At 41.2% G+C, this 25,173-nt stretch overlaps 1 protein-coding gene across 1 annotated transcript in view; it reads right to left on the bottom strand.

Annotated features, from left to right (window-relative positions):
* CACNA1F (calcium voltage-gated channel subunit alpha1 F) overlaps positions 1 to 25,173 on the bottom strand; it is a 69,535-nt gene that overhangs the window by 9,912 nt on the left and 34,450 nt on the right. Inside the window, exons 25-40 of the mRNA XM_083353461.1 lie at positions 22,475 to 22,527; positions 21,855 to 22,001; positions 20,112 to 20,313; positions 18,797 to 18,955; positions 17,463 to 17,573; positions 16,324 to 16,407; positions 13,243 to 13,371; positions 12,962 to 13,027; positions 10,749 to 10,840; positions 9,387 to 9,546; positions 8,316 to 8,443; positions 7,159 to 7,255; positions 6,963 to 7,065; positions 5,715 to 5,816; positions 5,043 to 5,173; positions 4,812 to 4,937 (exon numbers count right to left, since the gene is read on the bottom strand). Coding sequence (XP_083209587.1) covers positions 4,812 to 4,937; positions 5,043 to 5,173; positions 5,715 to 5,816; positions 6,963 to 7,065; positions 7,159 to 7,255; positions 8,316 to 8,443; positions 9,387 to 9,546; positions 10,749 to 10,840; positions 12,962 to 13,027; positions 13,243 to 13,371; positions 16,324 to 16,407; positions 17,463 to 17,573; positions 18,797 to 18,955; positions 20,112 to 20,313; positions 21,855 to 22,001; positions 22,475 to 22,527 — 1,890 coding nt within the window. The remainder of the gene's footprint in view (positions 1 to 4,811; positions 4,938 to 5,042; positions 5,174 to 5,714; positions 5,817 to 6,962; positions 7,066 to 7,158; positions 7,256 to 8,315; positions 8,444 to 9,386; positions 9,547 to 10,748; positions 10,841 to 12,961; positions 13,028 to 13,242; positions 13,372 to 16,323; positions 16,408 to 17,462; positions 17,574 to 18,796; positions 18,956 to 20,111; positions 20,314 to 21,854; positions 22,002 to 22,474; positions 22,528 to 25,173) is intronic.

Here is a 25,173-nt window from a genome sequence, read left to right on the forward strand (position 1 = left end):
CAGTACACTGATGATACCCAACTTTTTCTTTCCACCCCGAACCAACCCAGTGATGCACTTGACGTGATGTCCCGTTGCCTGGAGGTGGTCCGGGTTTGGATAGGGAGAAACAGACTTCGTCTCAATCCTGCCAAGACTGAGTGGCTATACATACCGGCATCTCGGGTTAGCCAGGCCGTTCCATCATTAATGATGGGGGGTGAGGTGTTACCCCCCCCCCCGTTGATAGGGCTTGCAACTTGGGCGTCCTCTTGGATTCATGGCTCAATTTTGAAGACCATATAGGAGCCGTGACCAGGGGGGCTTTTGCCCAGCTTCGCCTGGTGCGCCAGTTGCGGCCCTATCTGGACCGAGATGCCCTACGCACAGTCACCCATGCGCTTGTGACCTCCTGGCTAGACTACTGCAACGCTCTCTACATGGGGCTGCCCTTGAGGACCACTCGGAGGCTTCAACTGGTGCAGAAAGCAGCCGCACGAGTTGTTATGGGAGTTTCCCGATACTCCCGTGTAACACCTCTTCACCGTGAGCTGCATTGGCTTCCGATTGCCCTCCGGGTGAGATTCAAGGTGCTGGTAATGACCTATAAATCCCTAAATGGCTTGGGTCCGGATTATCTAAGGGAACACCTGCTGCCGGCATCAACTTCCCATCGTCCTGTGTGCTCCCACAGGGAGGGCCTTCTCAGAGTACCGCCGGTTAAGGAATGCCGGTGGGTTATTCCCAGGGGAAAGGCGTTCTCTGTGGGCGTGCCGGCCCTATGGAACCAACTTCCCACAGAACTCAGGACTGCCCCCAACTTTCGCTCATTTCGCTGGGACTTGAAAACCTGGTTCTTTGAGCTGTTTGGCCCAGACTGAGGGGTTTTAATTTAATTTAATTTAATTGGGTTTTAGTTTAACTTCAGGGACTGTAATTTAATTAATAGTTTTAATTGATTTTAATTTGTATACTATGTATTTTAATTTTCCCTGCAAACCGCCCTGAGTCCTACGGGAATAGGGCGGTATATAAATTTAAATAATAAATAATACCCTTATTACCACTCCCAGCTTCATCTGCTCTGTTTAAAAACTATTCTGGCAGCAAGCAGAGTCAATGATGGAAGTGCTATCTTCCACAATCTTACATGCATTTAGATGATTTTTTTGCCATAAAGTATAATTCTGGAAAGCAATGCATTTTTTTCATGGATTTTGCAGCTGCACTTCAAGTTTTCCTGTATTTTCCTTGTACCATTACAATCCTTAGATGAAAGACAGTGACCCAACAAGAGAAAACTTATAAGAGAAAACTTATAAGAATCCTTTTATATGTTGCCCTTCAGGTGCACACATTTGAGATGTGACAAAAAAAAACTGACAAGAATTTTCAGACCTGCTGATCACAGGCCTTTACATTCACCCAACTGGATGCAAATGACATTGAGAGGCATGACCCCTCCAGCATATGAAGATTTATTTCATGGCTTTGGGGAGGAGAGGAAAAGATTATGGAGCTCAGCTGGTATTCTCAGTCAATGCTTCCCAATGAAAGCAAACTTTCTTTAAGAGAAAGGACTTTTTTTGGTAATTACCAGTTAAAGAAGAAAAAAGAGAAATACAGAGAGGTTGAAACAGGGAGTCTAACTCATTATCTTAAATGTCTTTACATTAGTACGTAAAGGATGAGTAACAAGCAACGTCAGTCAGATGTCATGAGACAGAAAGGCAGGCATGATAAAACAGTGATTATGGAATCATAGTGGGATGGCTTGATAGGTACAGCTTGCTTCAGAGGAACAGTCAACAGAAGAGCAAGAATCAGGCTGCTTGGAAGTGTCTTGAAGAATCAGAATAACAGAGTTGGAAGGGACCTTGTAGGTCCAACCTCCCCCCCCCCGCCTAAGCAGGAAAGCCTACACCAAGACAGTGCTATGATTGCTAAACGTTAGTAAGTATATGTCAAAAATAGGTCGTGAGAAACAAATCTTGCATTTCTTCGCAAGATAACTTAGATAAGGACAATGCTGAGGATCTGAGCTACCTATCTTTCAGCAAAGCTTTTGACAAGGCTCCACACATTGTTTTCACTAATAAAGGGTTGTTTAGATCACACGGTAGGAAGGTGGCACTGGAAATGGCTGGCTAAGTATACTCAAACAATCAGCATGAAATGACATGGAAACCTGAGGTGGAAATTGGAATTCAGTAACCTATGGGGTCCCACAATATTTTTATTAATGACCTGAATAATAAGTTTAACATTTGTGGATGATGCAAAATTGGAATGTTTAGTTTATACTCAAAAACACAGAATGAGACTGCACAGGTTAGAAGCCTAAACTGAGAGGAACAAAATGTCCTTCAAAAGGGAGAAATGCAATGGATAACATTTAGGGAGCAAAATATAGGACACACAAGATTTGTGGCTTCACAGCAACATCATAGAAGGAAAAGGGCTCAGCCACTGAGAATAAGCTGAACACATGAACCAGCAGTGTGAGACAGCTGCTAAAAGAGCTAACATAGTTATGGGCTTCATCACAAGAAGCACTGTGCAAAAAATACATCAAGTACCTACTCCAAATTGGAGTACTGTGAGCAACAAAGCTGATATAGGCATCTGAGGATATGCCTACAATAACAGATTAAAGAAATGTGGGATACTCAGTTTGGAGAAAAGATTAAAGGGAGACCTGATACTGATTCAAGATGTTAAAAGGTACCATAGGAAATTTGTTAATGTCCACAGAAAGTAGAACCAAAAATAATGGCTACAAGTCTCAACAACCTAGATTTGTTTTAGATACAAAAACTTCCAAATGGTAAGATCTGTACAACTGTGGAACTGTCTACTTATAGGGTTGAGGGCTCTCTATCCTGGGAGATTTTTAAGAGCATGGACCCTCTTGAGGCTAGTTTAATCAGTTCTAATGCAAATTGCAGAGGGATTGTTTAAAAGTCCTTATGGTCGCTTCCAATTCCACAGTTCGATATTCCACTATTCTAGGGTTTGAAGTTGGAGAAGAAATTGTAATGGCCAAACTCAGCACTCATAAACTGAATATGAAACAATGCAATCATGAAAAAGAGAATGAATAATGGGTGTCCACAGGAAGGGGCTCAAAAATATAGATGGCAGCCACAATCATACAATCAAACACTTTTTACATGCATGGTTATGGCTATCATTTTGACCTTGGCCCTGCTTGTGGACACCGTTGGAATTATCTGAAGTAAATGCAAACTTTGCTCACTCATAGAAAATTAACTGCTGTATATTCTTTAGCTCCAAACTTGCTAGGAAAAGAGGGCTTTTAGACTTAAGGGAACAATTTGAGCCATATTTCTTTTTTAGAAATTAGCCATTAATATGCTACAATACATGATAGAAACTGGTTCCTCGTTTGTGTGGGAGGGGAACTAGGCAAGAAACCTTCACAGGAACTTCTTCAAAAAAATGCTCTCCAAATTCTTTCAGGGGCTTCACGCAAAATAAGAACAGTAATCTCTGACTTTCTAGCCTTGTCAAGCTAGAAACACATTATAAATCTGCAGACAGAATTCTTATTTCCTTTCTCCAAATATCTCAAATTCTCTTCTGCAGTTCACAACACCATATTGTACATGCATCTGCTCTCCTAGAAACTTAGTAGCAGCAACCTTTTCCAATTTCAGCACAGAAGAGTAGGTGTGGAAAGACAGAACTGGCTAGCTGAATTATGTCATTTGCAATTAGCTTGAGGGGCATCTAGGATTTGACTTTCCAAATAATTCACTCTTTTAAAATCTATTCATGTTAATTCCATGTTGAAACCCTGTCTTAACTTAGATAATAATACTGAACCAAATCACAACCAAAGGCAAAACAATGAGAAGCTGGTGCTTGGAGTTAAGCTCTCTGTTAACTCTCCAGGGTTCACCGATTCCATGCTTTTGAGTGGGTTCTGAGATACACTTGGCTATAATTCTCAGCTTAACAAGAACTTGTAGTCCAAATATTAAGAGGTGCACTGTAGAAAGCTGTGCTAAAAGAAGCTGCATGATTAAAAAAAAAGCTGGACTACCCAACCAGAGAAGAAAATTAAACATTTTTTTTAAACCCAGTTCCAATAAAATTCTTTCCCAAATGGAACATTTTATTATTTACTAGATTTATATCCTGCCTTCCTTTCGTACAAATACAGTTTCCCCCCCAATAATAATTCTTGTGAAGTGGGTTGAGCTGAGGAGAGACTGCCGTCCTTAAGATGACCCAGCCAGCTTTCATGTCTAAGGGAGAACTAGAACTCATGATTTCCCGGCACCTTCAGCCACTATATCAAACATAGTAAAACCTAGGTTTGATACGAAGATAACTATACTCCATTCCAAAGAAGGTTCCAGTAAACAGTAGCCTTGTTCTAAGTCAGGGATGTCAAACTGCCGGCCCACGGGCCGGTTGCATCATGCGGAGGCCACGCCCGCCCCAGCTCCGGCAATGTGAAAAAAGTCACAATACCTCATGACATGTCACATGACACGGCTAGTTTGACACCTGTGTTCTACGTTAACAGATAATATAGCCATCCATGCTATGGAGACCTCATTCTTATTAAACTGGTAAAAAATGTTTTCTCACTTCAGAGAACAGAGATCACATGACTGGGTTCTCCTATAAAGAAATGTTTAAAAACCCCTCATGTGTCAGAAAGTGTTCCAACCCAGCATTCTTCCGGATCTATTTTTTTTTCTTTTCTTTGAAGAAAAATCAATATAGTGCTTTCAACCAGGGAACCTGTTCACAACTACAAATCAGCTTCCTTAAATCCGACAGGAACAAACGCTTACCTTGTAAATAACTGTTTCTTCCTCAATGATTTTTTCCTCAACTTCTTCTTCCTCTTTTCCTTCCAGATCACAGGACATTGCTCTGCGGATCTCAGGCCCTAGATCTTGTAAGCAACTCAGTCCAGCCTTAATGGGGGAGAGGTCCCAAAACAAAAGGATCAGCTATCTGTGTTGTAGGGCCCTGTTCATTCTGATCATTTAAGGGAGTCATCTCAAAAGTGGTAGAGTTACCTGCAAGGCGGAGGAGTTGCTGGGGGACCCATCTGCTCCAAGCAGTCCCCTTTCTTTACGCTTACGAAATTTACGGAAATAATCTTGGATCAGGAATGTGGCATAGAATTTTCCTACAGTTATCTCCTCCCCTGCCAGTGGAAGATGCAAGCATTTAGGAACCTGTGGCTTAGTTCAAAGCATTCATGTTCCCACCCCCTAAAACCTTGAGTGATGTTACAGAAATGTTTGGCTTTTTTTTTAACTACAAGAGAATAGCACTACTGTTTGCCCTGTTCACCGCCCTGAGTCCTTCGGGAGAAGGGCGGTATACAAATAAAATTATTATTATTATTATTATTATTATTATTATTATTATTATTATTATTATTATTATTATTATTATTATTATTATTATTATTACTGTTCTTGTAGTGCTGAGTACATTTTGTTGTTTTCAAGGATGACTTTTGATCAAGAACAGTTATCAGCAAGCATCACTTCAATTTATTTTTGTTAAACCTGCAGAATCTTAACTGATGCAGCACCAAATGAGGCTTAACAGCTGATCAACTTCTGTGAATATTTAAGTGGCCCATTAAGCTAACACAATGTTTAATCTTCCCTCCTCTCTTGACTTTCTGGAGACTTGATGACAAAGTGATTTAAAAGAAAGGACAAAGGAACACTAACCTTCTGCAATAGGTAACACCTCATCCAGTATTTTGGGCTTAGTTCGTTTCCAGATCTTTTTGATGACAGAACGGAGTTCCTTATTGGCCATATCCAGGTCTCCTACAAGAGAGGAGGAGAATGAGATTTTATCCCTGATTCCTCTACTAAGCTATCCAAAACCACTCCAAGTAGCCTTTGGAACTAAGAAAAACAAATAATGAGAATACAGTCAGATGGAGGTGAAGTGAATTAGGAAAAACAAAATGGCAAATATTTCTGTTTTATATATATATATATATATATATATATATATATATATATATATATATATGTGTGTGTGTGTGTGTGTGTGTGTGTGTGTGTGTGTGTGTGTGTAGATCTAGAGTCTCGGGTTTCTTCCCGCGTTCCTTTCATCTTCAGAAAGTTGTGGCGACGTTTCGACGAAATCCCATCCGTCATCATCAGGCCGGAGTGTTCCTCCTGCTGCTTCCAGGAGCAATGCGTGGTCTGGCTGTTCCTCCACGCATTGCTCCTGGAAGCAGCAGGAGGAACACTCCGGCCTGATGATGACGGATGGGATTTCGTCGAAACGTCGCCACAACTTTCTGAAGATGAAAGGAACGCGGGAAGAAACCCGAGACTCTAGATCTACACATACAGACACCCGCGAGAATCTACGAAAACACACACACACACACACACACACACACACACACACATATATATATATATATATATATATATATATATATATATATATATATATATATATATATATATATATATATGTTTTCTGAGGTTTTCTATAGCAGTCTTCCCAACTATATAACTGTATTCCTGTTGTAGTCCAACACACTCATCTGGAGAAAACCAACTTAAATGGCAGGCATGAAGCCTGGAAAGCATCACTGTCATTATTGTCTGTTTTAGTAAAACAGAAAGGCTGGTTCTTGAGAATAGCCTATTAGGACAGCCTTAGAACATGATTCTAAAACAGCTGCATTATTTTACAGTATCATAAATTCATCTAATTTCTTTTCCACTAACTCCAGCAAAGCAAAAGCAGGAGAGAAAAGCGGACAGAAGGGAGGAGTCTTTCTGCTAATCATTTGGGATTAGGGTAGGACATAGGGGGAGCTATTGAGAACAGGGAAAAGGTTTGCAGAAGCTTAATTAGAAGCCTGAAAACAGGAACTCTGTTCATGTACAAAATACTTCTCTGCATTAAATTAGGACAAACACCATGACAACTTCCTTGTGCTTTACCTTCTGTCTTGATCTTTAGTGATGTACGCACCAGAGCAAAGAGGGTGGCATTGAAAGTGACAGTTCCATCTGAGTTCAATGGCATGTTCATGGCCACCAGCCTCTAAAAGACAGGCAAAGTAAATCAAGAATCCTTATCATCCCGTCCTTCTTAATGTTCACTAGAGTCCAGATGAATCTGATTTTGTTGACTTACTTTGCAGGCTACTCGGTGGGGACAGAGCTTCCCAAAACCCAGAGGTGGCTGTATCCGGCGCAATAGAGTCACCACATCCAGATGCTTGATGTAACCTCTGGAAGAGCAACCTTTCTTTAATTAAGCCTTCCTTTACCTGATCTCTTTTAGTTATGATGGACTATTCTCATCACCTCCAGTTCCCATGGTGAATGGGAAAATGTGAAACCAAGTTCAACACACCTGTCATCTATAATTATATGCTGCAGGTATCTGCATGAACATATATTACATTTTCACATGTATTAAGCATACGAATAGCCAAGTATTAAAAAGGAACAGAATTTAAAATTTATAGATTTAAACCAGAGCCCTATTAATTCAAATGTTTATCAAAACAGCAGCATAGAAATAATAATCATGTGGAACACATTTCAACGAACATTTTAAATGAAAGATGTAGGAAAGATGAAGAAAGATGTAGGAAATGGACAGCATTTCTACTAGGAAAACGCACTTTGCCTTGTCCCAATGATGGTGCTATTATTTTGTTTGAAATCTATGAGGGAAACAGACTTAATCATCCTCAGATGTTAAGTGACATTTCTCTCCTTAGTTAGAAATCATCCAAAGGCAATATTCAAGGTGTGTAAAATCTGTTAGGCTTTGTCACTCAGCATCTTGGAGAGAAATCAACTGACTTGAAACAAATAGAGGCAGGAGAGGGTCAGCAGTTGGGATACTCAATGTCACAATTACAGGCCTGTGCCAATTCCATATGGATGGAGAGTCATCTAACTAACTCAGCACTGAGGAAAGACCCTCAAATAGTAAAATCATAATCCAGAAATGATATAGTAAGCAAGCACTAGTCCAGAAATGATATAGTATAGTAAGCACTAGTCCTCAAGCAGGACTAGTGCTTGTATTTCACTTTCTAGATTTTAACTCAATATATAATCTACAATGCCTTTTTGTGATATGCATGAAAGCTATTGAAAGTTAAAGTAATATTCTTCTATTGTCTCTGGTAATGATAGAAGACTAGAAATTGTGCAGCTTAAGAGCAGTTAAAGATTTCTCCTTATTGTCTATGATTAAAAATTCTGGAAGTTATTGCTACTATTTCCAAGAGCACTTGCTGAAACTATTTCAATAAATGGGGTTAGGTTTCTTACTTGGCAGCTGGATCATATTCTGACCAGATCCTCTTGAACTCATCAAGATGATGGGGACCCAGAATGGACCAGTCCCGAGTGAGATAGTCAAAATTGTCCATGATGACAGCAACAAAGAGATTAATGATCTAACAGACAACATAGGAAGACAGTGAGAGCAAAAAGTCAGAAGCAAGCAGGTTGATCCTGTGAAGGTTATTTAGAAATAAATAAGTAAGTGTTCATAAAACCTCAGTCAAGTTGAAGAAAAGGAAATGATGCCAGAGGGCCTTAGAGTCAGCAGCTCTTTCTAAGGGTCATTGCTTTGATTTGGGCTTGGAACATATTCAACAATACAACAAAGTGTGTCTTGGAATAGCTGTCATTAATAGGATGTCTTTCAGTATTCTGGACTCTAATTTGCCTGTCCTTTGGCAAGCTATATTCCACTGTATTACATTTGATTGAAAGTTCTTTAGTTAGAGAACACTACTTGCCCAATGCCCTTTCTTTTCAACAATGATAGTTTGCCCCATATTTAGGATAGGAGGTCTTTTTGTCAGGGAAAGTTAATCATCATCAATCCTCCTCATTTTAGCAATTAAGCCTGGCCCAATGGGGAAAGGAAATGGGATAAGCCACGCACAGATCATTGGTCTGAGCTTCAGTAACAATGCAAGAGCATCACCTGAAGCTAAAACAGTGCTGTTGCTCTGCCCTTATTGACTAAGCAGAGAAACAGGAGAAGCACATTACAGGATCCTCTATGTGCAACAGAGATGAAACAGCAGCCAGAAGGGGAAGAAGGCAGGAATGGAGATAGTTAAGCGGCACCCATTCTAGCTCCAGCTATTCATTTGTTTCCAATTGCAGAAACTACTTCAAAGATGACACACACGATCTTTGAGTTAGGTATCTTTTCAGGAAGCACAACCAGTGCATCAAAACCGACATGCATGGTAGGAACCAATGTTTTAGTTTGGTAGTTATAATGATACGGATCTTGGCTCTGCAGAAGAGGGCTGGCTTGATAACACCCAGCTGCTAACTGGGAAGAGCAGAGGGTTAGGGTTAGGGTTGTCGTGAACTCACCAGGAAAGCACACAGCATAAAGAAGCTGATGAAATAGACAATAGCAAAGTTGCTACCACAAGTGAATTCCTCCCCAGGTTCATAATCAGACTCAGGGTCACAGCGCTTGCCAGGCAAACTGGCCAGCATGATCTCCTGCCAGGCTTCCCCTGTGGCACACCTGGAGGTACAAGATGGGGAAAAAACAGGCTGGATGTATCCTGCCAGAATAGAGAAAATGTAAGAAAGCATGGAGAGAACAGACGAAAACAGCTCTTGTTAAATTTGTCTGGGGGACCATTTAGGAGGCACAGCTGGTGGAAGTGCAATGCTGGAGAGAGAGAGAGAAAAGGCCAAACAAAGTCAAATCTCACTAGATCTAAGATAGGAGACAATTAGGAAAGCCAAGGGCTGGAAGTTAGCCTGGTAGAGCACAGCAAGCTCTCCCATCCCATGAGAATTAATGTGCCCATCTGGAGCAGTCAAGCTAATGTTGATGGCATCTACCTTTCATTACATCTTAGGAGGAAAGACAGGAAAACAGATGCAAAGATGTAATAAGAGCCTTGTTAGACATCATCAGTGGTGCTTAGAAAGACTGTACTTTTTTTGGTAAACTCACTGACTGCACCCACTGAATCACCGTTATTAAAAAAAGCACAGCTACATTCCTATTTATAGGTATATTTTAAAAGTTCCTTTGGTATTAAAGGGGAAAAAACCAGCCTGTTGGGACAAAGTAAGCTTAGCATCCTATGTTTTGATAAATGTTCTCTATCCCTGCTTCCAAATACCAAAATCTTGCCTTTAATTTTGATTTATTATAAACCTAAGGGACGCGGTGGCTCAGTGGGTTAGGACGCTGAGCTTGTCGATCAGAAGGTCGGCAGTTTGGTGGGTCGAATCCCGAGTGCCGCGTAGCAGAGTGAGCGCCTGTTACTCGTCCCAGCTTCTGCCAACCTAGCAGTTCGAAAGCACGTAAAAATGCAAGTAGAAAAATAGGGACCACTCCGGTGGGAAGGTAACAGCGTTCCGTGCGTCTTTGGCGTCTAGTCATGCCGGCCACATGACCACGGAGACGTCCTCAGACAAGCGCTGGCTCTTCGGCTTTGAAACGGAGATGAGCACCGGCCCCTAGAGTCGGAAACGACTAGCACGCATGTGCGGGGGAACCTTTACCTTTACCTTTATAAACCTGAATTGGGTCAAACACTCAGATGGGAGTTCTTATCTTATTCTGTATAAGTTGTGAATTAGAATTTACTTTGTGGAACAGCCCACATTCTGGCAGCCCTTTGGAAACACGGGAAGAAAAGAAAGAAGCCATTTGCTTATCTTCTCCCAAATTAAGAAGGGGCATGAGAAGGAGAGGAAAAGAAATACCTGAAAAGCAGCAACACAGCTTGTGGAAAAGTCTGAAAATTATTGTTGCGATTGATGGCTGTATTATCTTGCATAGCTACTTTGCCAAAGGTCTAAAAGACAAGGAAGCCAATTTCAGGGTTATGAAAAGATACAACAACTATTTACTCTAATGCAAAATGTTTCCAGGTGCAAATAATTCAGTCTTCCTTGCATTCTGTCTCCTTGATAAAACCAGAGAATAAAAACAATGTTTCTTCCACGTTGCTAGAAGTGCAACTGGATGATGCTTCTAGAATATAGCAAAAGCTAATTTTCTGGCGTCAACCTATTAACCATAGATGGCAGTAAATGTTTCTCGGGGACATTATGCATTTAATCTGCACGCTATACAGGTGAAACTCGAAAAATTAGAATAGCGTACAAAACTTCATTTATTTCAGTAATGCAGCTTAAAAGGGGAAACTAATATATGAGATAGACTCATTACATGCAAAGCAAGATAGTTCAAGCTGTGATTTGTCATAATTGTGATGATTATGGCGTACAGCTCATGAAAACCCCAAATCCACAATCTCAGAAAATTAGAATATTACATGCAATCAATAAAACAAGGAGCGTACATAGAACAATATCAGACCTCTGAAAAGTATAAGCATGCATATGTACTCAGTACTTGGTTTGGGCCCCTTTTGCAGTAATTACTGCCTCAATGCGGCGTGGCATGGAAGCTATCAGCCTGTGGCACTGCTGAGGTGTTATGGAAGACCAGGATGCTTCAATAGCGGCCTTCAGCTATTCTGCATCGTTCGGTCTCATGTCTCTCATCTTTCTCTTGGCAATGCCCCATTGATTCTCTATGGGGTTCAGGTCAGGCGAGTTTGCTGGCCAATCAAGCACTGTAATCCCAAGGTCATTGAACCAGGTTTTGGTGCTTTTGGCAGTGTGGGTAGGTGCCAGGTCCCGCTGGAAAATGAAGTCAGCATCCCCATAAAGCTCGTCTGCGGAAGAAAGCATGAAGTGCTCCAAAATCTCCTGGTAGACGGCTGCATTGACCCTGGACTTAAATAAGCACAGTGGACCAACACCAGCAGATGACATGGCTCCCCAAATCAACACAGACTGTGGAAACTTCACACTGGACTTCAAGCATCTTGCAGTGTGTGCCTCTCCATTCTTCCTCCAGACTCTGGGTCCTTGGTTTCCAAATGAGAGGCAAAAGTTGCTCTCATCAGAAAATAGGACTTTGGACCACTGAGCAACAGACCAGGTCTGTTTTTCTTTAGCCCAGGTAAGATGCTTCTGAAGTTGTTCAGGAGCGGCTTGACAAGAGGAATACGACATTTGAAGCCCATGTCCAGGATCCGTCTGTGTGTGGTGGCTCTTGATGCACTGACTCCAGCCTCAGTCCACTCCTTGTGAAAGTCCCCAACACTTTTGAATGGCCTTTTCCTGACAATCCTCTCCAGGCTGCGGTCATCCCTGCTGCTTGTGCACCTTTTTCTTCCACACTTTTCCCTTCCACATAGCTTTCTATTAATGTGCTTTGATACAGTACTTTGGGAACATCCAACTTCTTTTGCAATTACCTTTTGAGGCTTTCCCTCCTTATGGAGGGTGTCAATGATGGTTTTCTGCACAACTGTCAGGTCAGCAGTCTTCCCCATGATTGTGATTCCTACTGAACCAGACTGAGAGACCATTTAAAGGCTCAGGTACCCTTTGCAGGTGTTATGGCTTAATTAGCTGATTAGAGTGGAACACTTTGAGCCTAGAATATTGCACCTTTTCACAATATTCTAATTTTCTGAGATTGTGGATTTGGGGTTTTCATGAGCTGTAAGCCATAATCATCACAATTATGACAAATCACGGCTTGAACTATCTTGCTTTGCATGTAATGAGTCTATCTCATATATTAGTTTCCCCTTTTAAGTTGCATTACTGAAATAAATGAACTTTTGCACGATATTCTAATTCTTTGAGTTTCACCTGTAGAAAGGTGGGTAGTACTTAGGCTGGTTGGAACACCTATGAACATACAAATACCTGTTGCATGTACATTGTTGCCTTGCACAAATGAAAGAATCAAATCTTTCACTTTTGATAATAGCCTCGTACAAAGGTGCAGAGTTCTAGCTCCTTCCCCCATGAAAAGCCTACAAGTCACTCAGGTTTGTGTAAAGATTCATTTGCAAGAAAAATAAATGCACTGAGGAAGATTCTCTGCTCACCTGCATGCCGATGACAGCATAGATAAAGAAAATCATGGCAATGAGGAGGGCCACATATGGCAAAGCCTGGATGGGGAAAAAAATATTAGTGAATTTGGAGAAATAAATGTACAGCCAGGGACAGATCCTCCTGGTTTGACGCAAGACCAGTGTTTTCCGCTCCTGTTAGCACATTTCCCAGTGCATGTTCTTTCCTTCCTACCCTGCTAGAACAAAGTACGTAGCAATTTTAAGTCCTAGATTTAAGGCAACAGTTACTTTCTCATCATTCCCCTTCTGACCTGGAAAGATTTGATGAAAGTCCAGAGGAGGGTACGGATACCCTCACCTTTGCTGAGGAGCTTGACCAGGCGCATGACACGGAAAAGGCGGAAGAAGGTGATAGAGATACGGGAACTGTCCTCTGAGCTCTGTGGAGTCGAGTGGAATGGGGTCAGCAAGAGGTTAGAACAAGCAGCCCCATAATAGAAACATATGTATACGTATGACACTGGGCAAGGTACTAAATCCACCCTACCACCTGACTGAATCTGTACAGCTTCATCTAGCCCTGCAATCAGCTTCCAACTGGGAGCAGCAGTCATGACAGTTTACAAGTTAGAACTGGGGGGGGGATGGCCTTCTGCTGTATTCTGCTCCAAGCAGTGGAGTTTAGAGGTATGACGTTGCCATTGTACATGATGCTCCATCAGAGTTAACATGTGCACCTCATCTGACAAACATATTTGTATATCTGCAAATATGTGAGAAGTAAGCTCCATCCCCTCAGCTTCCAGCATCTACCTCCAGGGAAGTCTGAGCAGCCCACAATATATTGGGTACAGCTATGACTTCCCCTGCCTGCGCAGCTGCCTGTTCTGCTCCTAGCCCAGACATTTCTCTGGTCCAGGATTAACAAAACAGAGCTGTGTAGTTGCTAGGCAACTGTGCCACTTCCCTTTTTCCTTCCTCCATCTTTAGCAAAGCCTGCTGGTCCCAGAAACAAGGAAGATGAAAGGAAATCCTTAGCTATAAGTGGAGGTGATGGTGCCAGTGGAGCCAAATTGCCATTATTCAAGACCAAATGATAAAATAATACCATTGCATATATTATTGACTACACCAGGATGATACTCCCATACTATTATTTTGGTTATCTTGGCCCAACAACGCTTGTATTCATTCCCAAGCCCTCCACCACTTTTCTTCAGTTTGGTCCGTTAAGAATCTTCAGCTAGAGTGATCCCAATGGGAGCTTCACATCTGGGAGGCACAAAGTTATAAATACAGTGGCTAGGAATGACTGCTCTACTATGTATATGCTCATTTGTTATTTTATATGTATTGCCCCAAAATGCCTATTTACATCACACATTGATACATAGCATCTACCTAACTCTGCCTGAATTTAAAGACATTTACTTTATACAGTAATTTACAATCCCTATGATAGTGAGGCTTGTCACATCAACATTTATACCTTTATGCTTTATCACAAGCCTCTTTCATTCCATCTAGCCCAGGGGTTCCCAACTCCCGGGCCACAGCCCATTACTGGGCCATGACCTATTCGGAACCAGGCTGCATGAGTGATGGGCTGGCCTGGGCACACACGCAAGTCAATGTGCACATGTGGCGGGCTAGCATGTGCATGGGTGCACAAATGCACATCAGCCCACTGCTTGCGCAAGTCAAGCTGCGCATACACACACCAGCCCGCCCCTTGAACAGCCCAGTTCCCCTTTCCCCCCCACCCAGGCTATCAAGGTTGGAGGCTACTGTTCTAGCCTACGTCTCTGGCATACAGTTATGTTTTATTATCTTTCCTCCAAGGGGCTTAAAGCAAGAACTTTCTTTATATCCTCACAACAACCCTTGAAATAAGGGAAGAATGACCCTGTGAACTGAGGGGGGATTTGAATCTATGCCTTCCTTCTTGTAATCTGGCACTCTAACCACAACATCACCTTGACCCCACTGTGGATTTTATCATAGTCATTGCTTCTGTACTACATGGTTCAACTTTTCTGATTCATGGGATAATACTCTCACACCATAGCTTCCTTTCTGTTGGAGGGAAGGAATCACAACCATGATTGAAGATATGGTGGAGGTACATAAGATCAAGCCAATTTTGTGTCTCATAATATGTAGTGCATGAAAGCAGCAATGCAGACAATATATGGAGGAAAAAGAGAAATAGGAGGCTAGAATCCAGAGATGAATAAATAAAAGACAAAGAAATTCAGAAAATAAAAGAACTTTGGAGCATATTATACATCCCGCAAATTGTTTCATTTCTTGCATAAAGAATAACTACAACAAAACATGGAATAGACGTTCTGCAAGTTGATTTTTGTTTGTTTTATGATTTCTAGGTTCAAATCTATCCTCAGTCAAGAAAACGTAATAGCTAATGTTGGCCAGTCATTCTCTCTTGCTGATCACAGGATTAGGTACTGAGAGAGAATTGTTGATTCTTTGGAGAATAAAAGGAAAGGGGACCTATGTAAGCTTTGTTAAGCTCCTAGGGAGAAGGCAAGCTATCCATCTAACAAATAAGAGAGCAAATAAATAACAAAAGCAAATTCGTAGCCTTTGTGATAACAGGGAGCTACCGTATATCTGAATTACACTGTCAGGAGAAAAAAATCAAGTGTAATAGTCCTGTCAGTAAATAAGCATTCTACATGGGGCTGCTCTTGAAGAGTATCTGGAAGCTTCAGCTGGTGGAAAATTCAGTGGCATTTTAGCTATGCCCCTCAAAGCAGTGCATGTTACATCTCTGTTCCTTGAGCTGCATTGGTTACCGGCTTGCTTCTGGATCCAGTTTAAAGTGCTGATGATGGGACTAGATTACTTGAGGGACCACCTCTCCCCAAAGTTATCTACGCAAGCATCAGGTCTGGCAGAGGTGGGGGCAAGTTACACCAGCCAAGGAGCTTTGTTTGGGTGGGAGAGAGAGAGAGAGAGAGAGAGAGAGAGGGAGACTTTTCTGCCATGGCAGCCGCCCTTCAGAACATCATTCCTCCTGAAGTGAGATTGACTCTGACACTGTTCACTTCCTGAATGGCCCTCAAAACTTAGTTTTGCCATCAGGACTGGGGATCCCATGGACGTGTGGAGCCTGTTAAAAGGGCATTATAAGTTTAGACTACGTTCTTCCCTGTTTTTTGTTATAGTGTTTAAATTGTTTTTAATGGATAAACTATGTTGATTGTTGAGTTTAACTGTGCACGTTATCCAGAATCAAAATTCATTCAATCAATAAAATAAGCATACAGTGTGACATGTTTTGCCTCCTTCAACAGCTTTTCTGCAAATGAGCTTCAACATTGCTCAGGTAATTTCTATGGGACAGATCACATTGGGGCATCACTCACGTTGATTTCGGTAACAGCAATGTCTACTATACTCCCGACCACAATCAGAGCATCAAAGGTATTCCACGCATCAACAAAGTAGTGCTGCAAGAGAACAACAGAGAAAGCTCCAGAAAGAGCCAGTCAGAACTAATTTACGTCCAGTGACCCACTCGCATCTACTTTATGTAACTGAGCCAAAACAGCATGGGTCTGTCCTAATAAGAACGGTTGGCCCCCTGCTTTGGGCAAAATTCAAGGTGGAGTCTGGGTTATATAACATCTCAATAATTGAAGGCCAATCATAAGATTTTTCAGTTGTGTGGTAATCCTACTTCAGATTATTATTCATGTCGCTGAGTAACCAGAAAGGGCACACAATGAGGAAACACAACCCTCCCTTTCCAGAAGCTCTTTACCATCTTAACAAAATTCAAGCCTGGACAGTTGAATTTTTCCCTTTGGGGCTCAAGATTGAGAGGTGAAGAAAGGCACAGGCACAATATCTTATTCAGTACTATTAACCAACCTGAGTTGTTGGTGTGGGTTGGCCTAAAAATCAAAATGTATTAATCACACATTTTTCACCATCTATTCTGCTTGAAAGTGTGATCTTAAAGTATAGAAAGTGTGAGTTGTGAGAAGGCTCCTGTGCTGCAATATTAAATGCTTCAGAATTCAATGCAAAGATGTATATCTATCTAGAAGGATATCCTGAATTCCCCTGGAGGATATGCACCAACGAAAGGTATTTTTACATGCAAGGTTTAAAAAATGGAGGGCTCTAGAGATTGGCAAAGCCATACATTTACCAGAACCTGAAAGTTTTGCAAATGACCTCACCTCCCTTCTCACGTTACAGCAGTAACTGTGGATACCAGAAGGGATGTGAGAATTTTCTTGGACTGAACATTGCACCATCAAGAACAAGAAGGTCCTCCAAAAGTACCTCTGTTGAAAAACTTGAAACAGGAGTTCCTCCCAGCAAACAAATTGCTATGTATGATGCAGAAGATTGAAGTAAAGGCTGTTTTAAGTCCCTCAATGAAAACCCCTTCAACATATAATAGTGATAACTTGGTGTTGCTCAAAGTGTTCTGGAGTTATGGGGAACAGAGATAACAGTCCTCTATTTGTTTACTTTCGCAAAACTCCCAAACCTTGGGCTTGAAGGCAATAATCTTCAGAAGCATTTCAACAGTGAAGAGGCCTGTGAACACCATATTGAGCAGATCCATCACGTAATTAAAAGGCTCTGATTGTTCATAGTGCTGAAAAAAGAGACAAGGCATGAATAATACAGGAGAATTTTGCAAATCTTGATGATTCAAGTGGGATTTGTTGAAAATCTTATAATAAGAATGAATGCTGGACTCAAAATATCAACTTTCCTAGGTTCTTTCCTTCTTGTTCTGAAATCATGCACATATAGGTTAATGCACATAATCCCAGGGCCTTATCTTTGTCAGCTCTTTTGCTGCTATGCAGCTGAATTCCCAACTTCTGTAGCACCTCCAGCATCTCCACTTTCTTCATATGACCTGGAGTGAATTTTCCCAGAGTTTACCAATTCATTACATTCACCACTGAGACCCCAAATATTAAATATGGGGTTTTACGCATTTATTTTAAAACTATGTTTCTCTATTCACCTTATTGAAAATAAGTTTTTCTAGTCATATCTTATTACAGTAGTGTTGTAATTCCTTGCCAGCCAGTGGATCCGGCAGCTGAGTCTAAGGAATCAAATGAGGAGGAGGGGCCTGGAATGCCATTAGAGTCAGAGGAAGGCTTTGAGGAGCTCCACGACTTACAGCCGGACGAGGAGCCTGGCCGTTCTACTCGCACTCAGGCTGAGACAGCTGTGCTGGGAGCCTGAATTGGACAGTGATGAAGAACAGCTGGGACAAATCCCAGATGCATGAATGCACAGACAGGAGAAGCGAGTAGGACAGAGGAATGCAATGGGATGGCTCCAAAGGCAAAGGAGAAGGCATTAGGAAGCCATGCCTTGGCTGAATTATAAAAGGGAAGGTGTGGGAGGTGCTGGTTGCTGAAGGGAACCGTTGGTGTTGAGGATCGAGTTTCTGTGGATTGTGTTTGTTTGCCTTGGACATTGACTCAGGTCTGTGAGAATAAAAGGGGTTGGTTTTTTCTTGTGGTTCCTGCCTGTTTCTTGGAAGAGGGGTTTCTCCTTGTGAGCATAACAAAAACTCACATAGGCTGGGACAGAACAAGTAGTGATAGCACTTATGGCATTCATGACTGCATTTTCCTGCATGCGCTTGGATCCCAATTTTATTCTAAAAAAAATAAAATCACATATGAATTCATTCCAGTAAGCAAATGGGTTGGCCTGCCTTGTTCATAGATTTTATAAGGGTGGATTTGTAACCCACCTATTTGTTTCCACCATTTCTAATTTTTTTCTCTTAAAGAGGAAATAGCTGGGCAGTGCCTTTTGATTTGTGGCACTACAAATTACGCTTCTCACCTGTACAGCCAAAGCAATCGTGTTCAGCAGGATCAGTACAAACATGATGTATTCAAAACAAGTGGAATTGACCATATACCAGAATTTGTACTGATATTTGTTCTTTGGGATATAGCGCTGTAAGGGTTGAGCCTTCAAAGCATATTCCACACATTGCCGCTATGGGAAAAGAAAAAGAAAGCTGTTCAGCTGAGCGGTTAAGAGAGAACCTCCAACACCCCCACCCCCATCTTCTGCACATTTCTTTAGCAACACCTGAGCTGCTAGCTGAAACAGTATTCACAACATAGAGCAACATTTCCTAACTTTGTAAACCAAAGCCCCGATACACATGAAGAAGACCAGTATATGTCATATTTCATGAGTGCTGGAATTCCTGATGCTATTCCTCTGCATATCCATTGACAAAACTCCAAATCCTAATAGCCTACTACACCTTTTCTGTTCTATATTCTGTCATGAGGTGTGTTAAAGCTGGATAGGTGTTGTTTAGATTTCAATTATTACTAGGTGATCCAGTTATAAGCACTTCATGGGAAACACAGATAAAAGACTCTGATCAGAACCTCATATCAAAACGTTCTTGCAAAAATAATTACCTATTACTTTCAAAAATCTGAAGACTCTAAACTTTAGTGTTTTCCCCTTGTTCTGCCTTCTTTTTTTAACAAAAGGAACCCAAAATAGCTCACATGATTGTCACTTTTTTCAGTTTGCTGTGGTTACAATGTATTCTCCCTCAATAAATAAAATACAAATAATAAAGCATACAGGACTTTTCAAACTCCATCTCCTTTGCACTGATGTATATTATTAGAATGCATTCTAAACTTGATGAATAATGGATTGTATTTATTAAGGAGTGTTCTTAGAACAAAAACGATTAATAAACAGAGGTAAAACAATACTTCAGAAATGAAGTATTCCTTTATGCAGTGTGAAAAACTGGGAGAGAATGATTTCATTCTTCTCAGTGCGGAGGGCAAAACTGAGGGGTGAAAATAATAATTTGATTCCCATTAAAGGTAGACAAATGGAACGTATAGTGGCAAAGTCCTTGATTGCTGATACAAATGAGTAATTATGGGAGTAAACTAATCTTCCCAATCTGAGGCTTTCTAAATATGACGAATCTGTGTGATAATTCAGAATTCTCAACCAGCGTGGCTTTCTTACTGTTGCAATCCCAACACAACATGAAGATTATCAAGTTGGGGAAAGCTGGACTAAGCCAATGTCATTTGGAGAAGAAGAAAAAAAGTAAAGTGAAATGTTATTTCACAAGCAAATACAAGGTGGGGTATTGAAATGCTACCTGGTTCTTGTCCAGCTCACAGTTTTTGTATTCCTGCTCTCCTTGGGCCCGGAAAGTGATGATGACAAAGCCCACAAAGATATTCATCATGAAGAAGGCAATGATAATGATGTAGACAATGAAGAAGATGGAGATCTCAACCCGGTAATTGTATATTGGTCCTTGGTTTTCTGCATTGGCATCAATAGCTTTGTACAAGAGCCTGGCATAGTAAGATGGTGGCAAAGAAAGGATAAGAGGGTGCATAGCAGGGATGGAGAAAAAGAAATGTTTTTTTTGAAGACCTTCAGTCAATGCCACAATAGGAAAACTCCAGAGGACTGGATACTGGGGATTCAGGGAAAACTATGGCCATTCTACCCTCCTTGTAATTCTTTGTGGAAGCATTTAGCAACTAATGTGGATACAACACTCCAAATTGGGGTCATCGCTTGTCAAAATTGCTAGAACCCAGAAGAAACCATAATCTCTGGTTGTCATCTGAAGAATGGTCTGGGCAAAGCATGATGGCTGAGTCCTGCAATCAATGAGAATATACTCAGACTTGAGCATTTTCTCTCTTCAGAAAAGATTCAAACCAATAATTACAGAATTCAGGGTTATCTGCTGGTCTATGACTAATAAAGATTGATTAATTGAATTCAAGGTTCAAATAAGTTCAGGATGTAAGATATTGCTCAGAAATTCTATATTACATGTCCCCCATCTGACTCAGCATCTGCTCAAGAAACATAGGGAACCAGTGCAATTTCATCAAGTTCTGTTGAAGTGTCATCCTGCAACCTAATTTTCAGTCTGAACAATATCACGTCACTCTTACTGCTGTTTTCTTGCTGATGACCCACTTCCTTTGGATTCAGGTTCTCAGGAAAATAAATAAATACGGTACTTACATACATGCCCACTCTGGGATAAGCAACATTATAAAAAGCACCGAAAAGAGTTATTTATAAAATAATAAAGGCTGGATTTATAAAAAAAATCAGTCAGGATTCAATTATGTTCTTGAATCCTCTAGCACATTAACCATCTCTATCTGCTTTTGAAAGCCTGGAATACCATTATGAGATCTGATGGGGCTCTTCCACTCCCTTAGTTTAATCAAACACAGTATTTTTTATAACACTAGAAATGTGGGAGAGTATTCAAAAGGCAAAGAGAGGAGGATAGAGAGAAGATCCTTTGGGGGGTTTTGGTAATCATATATCTATCTCTGTTCCTGAAAACAGGATGAAGAAACATCAAGTACCCTTCATTTTGGGGCTAGGAGAACATATTCTCTTTCTAAAGAGCCTTGGTGGAGCAGTGGGCTAATGCCTCCTTAAGTAACACCAGCTGCCTGCAATTAGTGCAGGTTCGCATCCCACCAAGCTCAAGGTTGACTCAGCCTTCCATCCTTCCGAGGTAGGTAAAATGAGGACCCAGATTGTTGGGGGCAATAAGCTGACTTTATAATAATGCCGCTTGGGGGGGGGGCGAAAGCCCTAATAAGCAGGCATATACATAGAATGAAGGCTATTGCTAAGCACATTGGTTTGTGCTTAAATTGTAAGCCGCCCTGAGTCTTCGGAGAAGGGCGGGATATAAATGGGATTAAAATAAATAAAATAAATAAATAAACATCTGAGCTAAGCAAGATATATCTAAACAGCTGTTTAAAGCAAAAAACGTTAAAACATCTGGAAATGGCAAACATCAAAGACATGCATACACTCTGAACACAACCTCTACAGAGTAACTCACGCTGGCCATCCCTCAAAAGTGGAGACAGTGAAGAGAGCCATCATGCCTGATAGCACATTGTCGAAGTTGAAGTCACCGTTGAGCCACATGCGCTCACGCACCATTGGGTGAGTCACATCTCCATCTTTGTACACAATGAATGTGCCTCTGGATTTGGGAGGAAGGGAAGGAATGGAAAATGGACAGAAGAAGGAATGTGATTGTTTTCAATTAATTGGATATAGATTGTTCTTATCTATTGAATCTGCATAAGTACAGGTCAAACGAATACAGCTAAAAGGAATCTGTAATTATTTGGCAATTAAGTCACGCTAATCCCAAATTCTAGCTTCCAACTCTGAACTCACTACAACTACACCTGGGGACCAATCATTAATATGAGCATGAATAGAGTTTTGCCATTCTGCTTCTAGTAGTAAGCAGTAGCACCGTTGGAAAGCTGGAATCAGCAGCGTTCACAAAGGCCCTAAAATGAATCAAGGGAACTGGGCAGGGACCAGGACAAGGACCAAGTGCATTTTTTTCTATCCAGTTATTTCAGTGCAAAGCTACAGCACTGATGCTACAGGGGATTCTTTATCAGTCTCTTGTACTCTTATTAGAGCAGATTTTATACTTACTTGCACTCAACTGGGGTATGCTTGGCCTCATCTGTGCAGCTATAGAATTTGCCCTGAAGATACAAGGATAAAAAAGGTAGACAATCACAGGAGATGAAAGTATTTTTCTTGGAAAACTGTATTTTTAGTCTCTTTGGAGTTTACTGAAATTCTGAGGAAATGCTTTGTATCAATTCACATAGGAATAGCCTTTAAACAGTTCTGACTCAAGTTCTTCATTTTTAGCAGTTGTGAGGTCCTTTCAACCTCTAGGTATCGAGGCCAGTGCCTCCCCATCCAGTCCATAGAATCCCTTATGTATTTTCATTTGTGCCATTATCATTATATATAACACCAACTCTTTAAACTCTATTATCATATTGTCTTTTGTAAATATTCCCAATAATACTGTGAAACTTAGGGAGATGGGCGGTTAAGAAGGATGAAATATAAATATTCTGTTTTAATATCCCGATTTATACAATCAGTCTGCCTGCCTGCCTACCTACCACTAGAATCCCAAGATCCTAGCAATTTTCAACAGTAAAAAGCCACCATGAAACAATAGAGATAAAAACATGTTTAATAAGGATCAAATCAGTTATGGATATAATTTCAACCATCAGGGAAAATCATCAGTAAAAGGCAACTTCCACTTGCAAAGACCTGCACAGTACCTCTAACTTGGCAGCTTTTAAAAATATACTAAGAGTTTCACTACTGTAATCTTCACTGAAAGACTTTTTCCCTAGGTTGGTTACCATAACCAGGAAACATTATCCCTGGGTCACACCAATATCACTTCATGTGGGAACCTGCAACATTCCCAATCCAGGTCAAATATACTAAACTGGTTGTTTCTGCCTGGAGAAAGAAGTTATGCTTTGCATTGTACCCAAAAGCCTACTGGCAGATAGGCCATGCAGCATTCAACATACAGGTGCAATTCAGCCATAATATGAGGGTAATTCGGAAATAAACCTCCGTTTAGTTATCAATGACAGACACTCGCAGATACAGAACTTTTATTATACACGTTAGAAAACTACAACATTACATTATTTTGTGACATAATCCCATTCAGATTGAAGCACTTGTTATAACGTCTTACAAGGTTTGATGTTCCTTCTACCAAAAAAATCTGCCTGGGAATGAAGCCACCCTGTAACAGCATCATGAAGTGCATTATCATTGTGAAAGCAGTGCGACGCAAGCCACTGTTTCATGTGCCTGAAGAGGTGGTAGTCAGTGCCAAATCTAGGCTATGGGGGGGGTGATCAAAAACATCCCAAGGGAACTGCTTCAAAAGTTCTAGGGTGCGTCTAGCAGTGTGCGGGCGAGCATTATTGTGAACCAACACCACACCGAAAGTCAGCATGCCCTGATGCTTGTTATGAATGCCTCATCTGAGTTCGTCTCATCGTGCATGTCAGTTTGTCCATCTTTAAACATGCTACACCACTGACGTACGACACCTTCACGCATCACGTTTGGTCTGTAAACATTACACAGTTCACAATGAATCGCAGCTGCCAAGTTTTTTTGCACACAAGAGTTGTATTACTGCATGCACTTGGTGGAGCAGTGGGCTAATGCCTCCTTAAGTAACACCAGTTGCCTGCAATTAGTGCAGGTTCGAGTCCCACCAGGCTCAAGGTTGACTCAGCCTTCCATCCTTCCGAGGTAGGTAAAATGAGGACCCAGATTGTTGGGGGCAATAAGCTGACTTTGTAATAATGCCGCTTGGGGGGGCGGGGCAAAAGCCCTAATAAGCAGGCATATACATAGAATGAAGGCTATTGCTAAGCACATTGATTTGTGCTTTAGATTGTAAGCCGCCCTGAGTCTTCGGAGAAGGGCGGGATATAAATGGGATTAAAAAACAAAACAAAAAAACCTTCACATTTGGTAGGATTTTCTATGGTAGAGTTTATTTTCAATTGATTAGTGAATGAGTCAACTGCAACACAACCTTCTCCTTCCCCTCCTCACTGCCTACTGAAATACTGCGCACGGCGCCATAAGACAGGCTTTGCTATCCCCGCCTATTTCTTGCACATGCTCAAACGGAGGTTTATTTCTAAATTGCCCTTGTAGCTCTCAACCTTCAGCATGGGTGCTACTGCATTTTGAACTAGCTGCAGCTTCGAGATAGCCCCTTGTAATGCACTTTATAACAGTGTCCATGGATGAAGAGGAGGCATGAATTACTGTTGCCCGATCCTCCTGTTCCAGGGCCATGAATGATTCATCAGGTAAAGCTGGGCTAAGGCACACCTGGCCACAGCTCTTACCTGGCCACCAGGCAGCAGCTATGAGTCTAGGAAAATACTCAGCTCATGAATTTGTTCCTTTTTATTTCATCTACAGCAACTATTGCAGAAGACATAGCCAGATGGTCTCGCTTTGTTTTGATTGAAGCTCTGCTGGCTTCATTTCATCGAAATCTCTAGCATTGAGTCAGGAGCTATTTAATTTGGGATGTAACTGGATATCACCAGCTTAATGAGACCTCATATTGAACCAATGGATATACACTCTCCGTGGCCTTATAAAGATTTATCAAAGGCCGCTGGAAAGGTATGTGCAACTGCAAAGAGGAAGAAAAAGTTTTATCCTAAGATTCTTGCTGCTGTCACAGGACTGTTGCTGGAAATTGGCAGGTCTGTGTGAGAAGGGTTTCTTTCTCTCCATTAAATTTACACACACAAAGTTGTGCT

This window comes from Vipera ursinii (genome assembly GCF_947247035.1).
Source record: "Vipera ursinii genome assembly, chromosome: 2".
Classification (NCBI taxonomy): Eukaryota; Metazoa; Chordata; class Lepidosauria; order Squamata; family Viperidae; genus Vipera; species Vipera ursinii.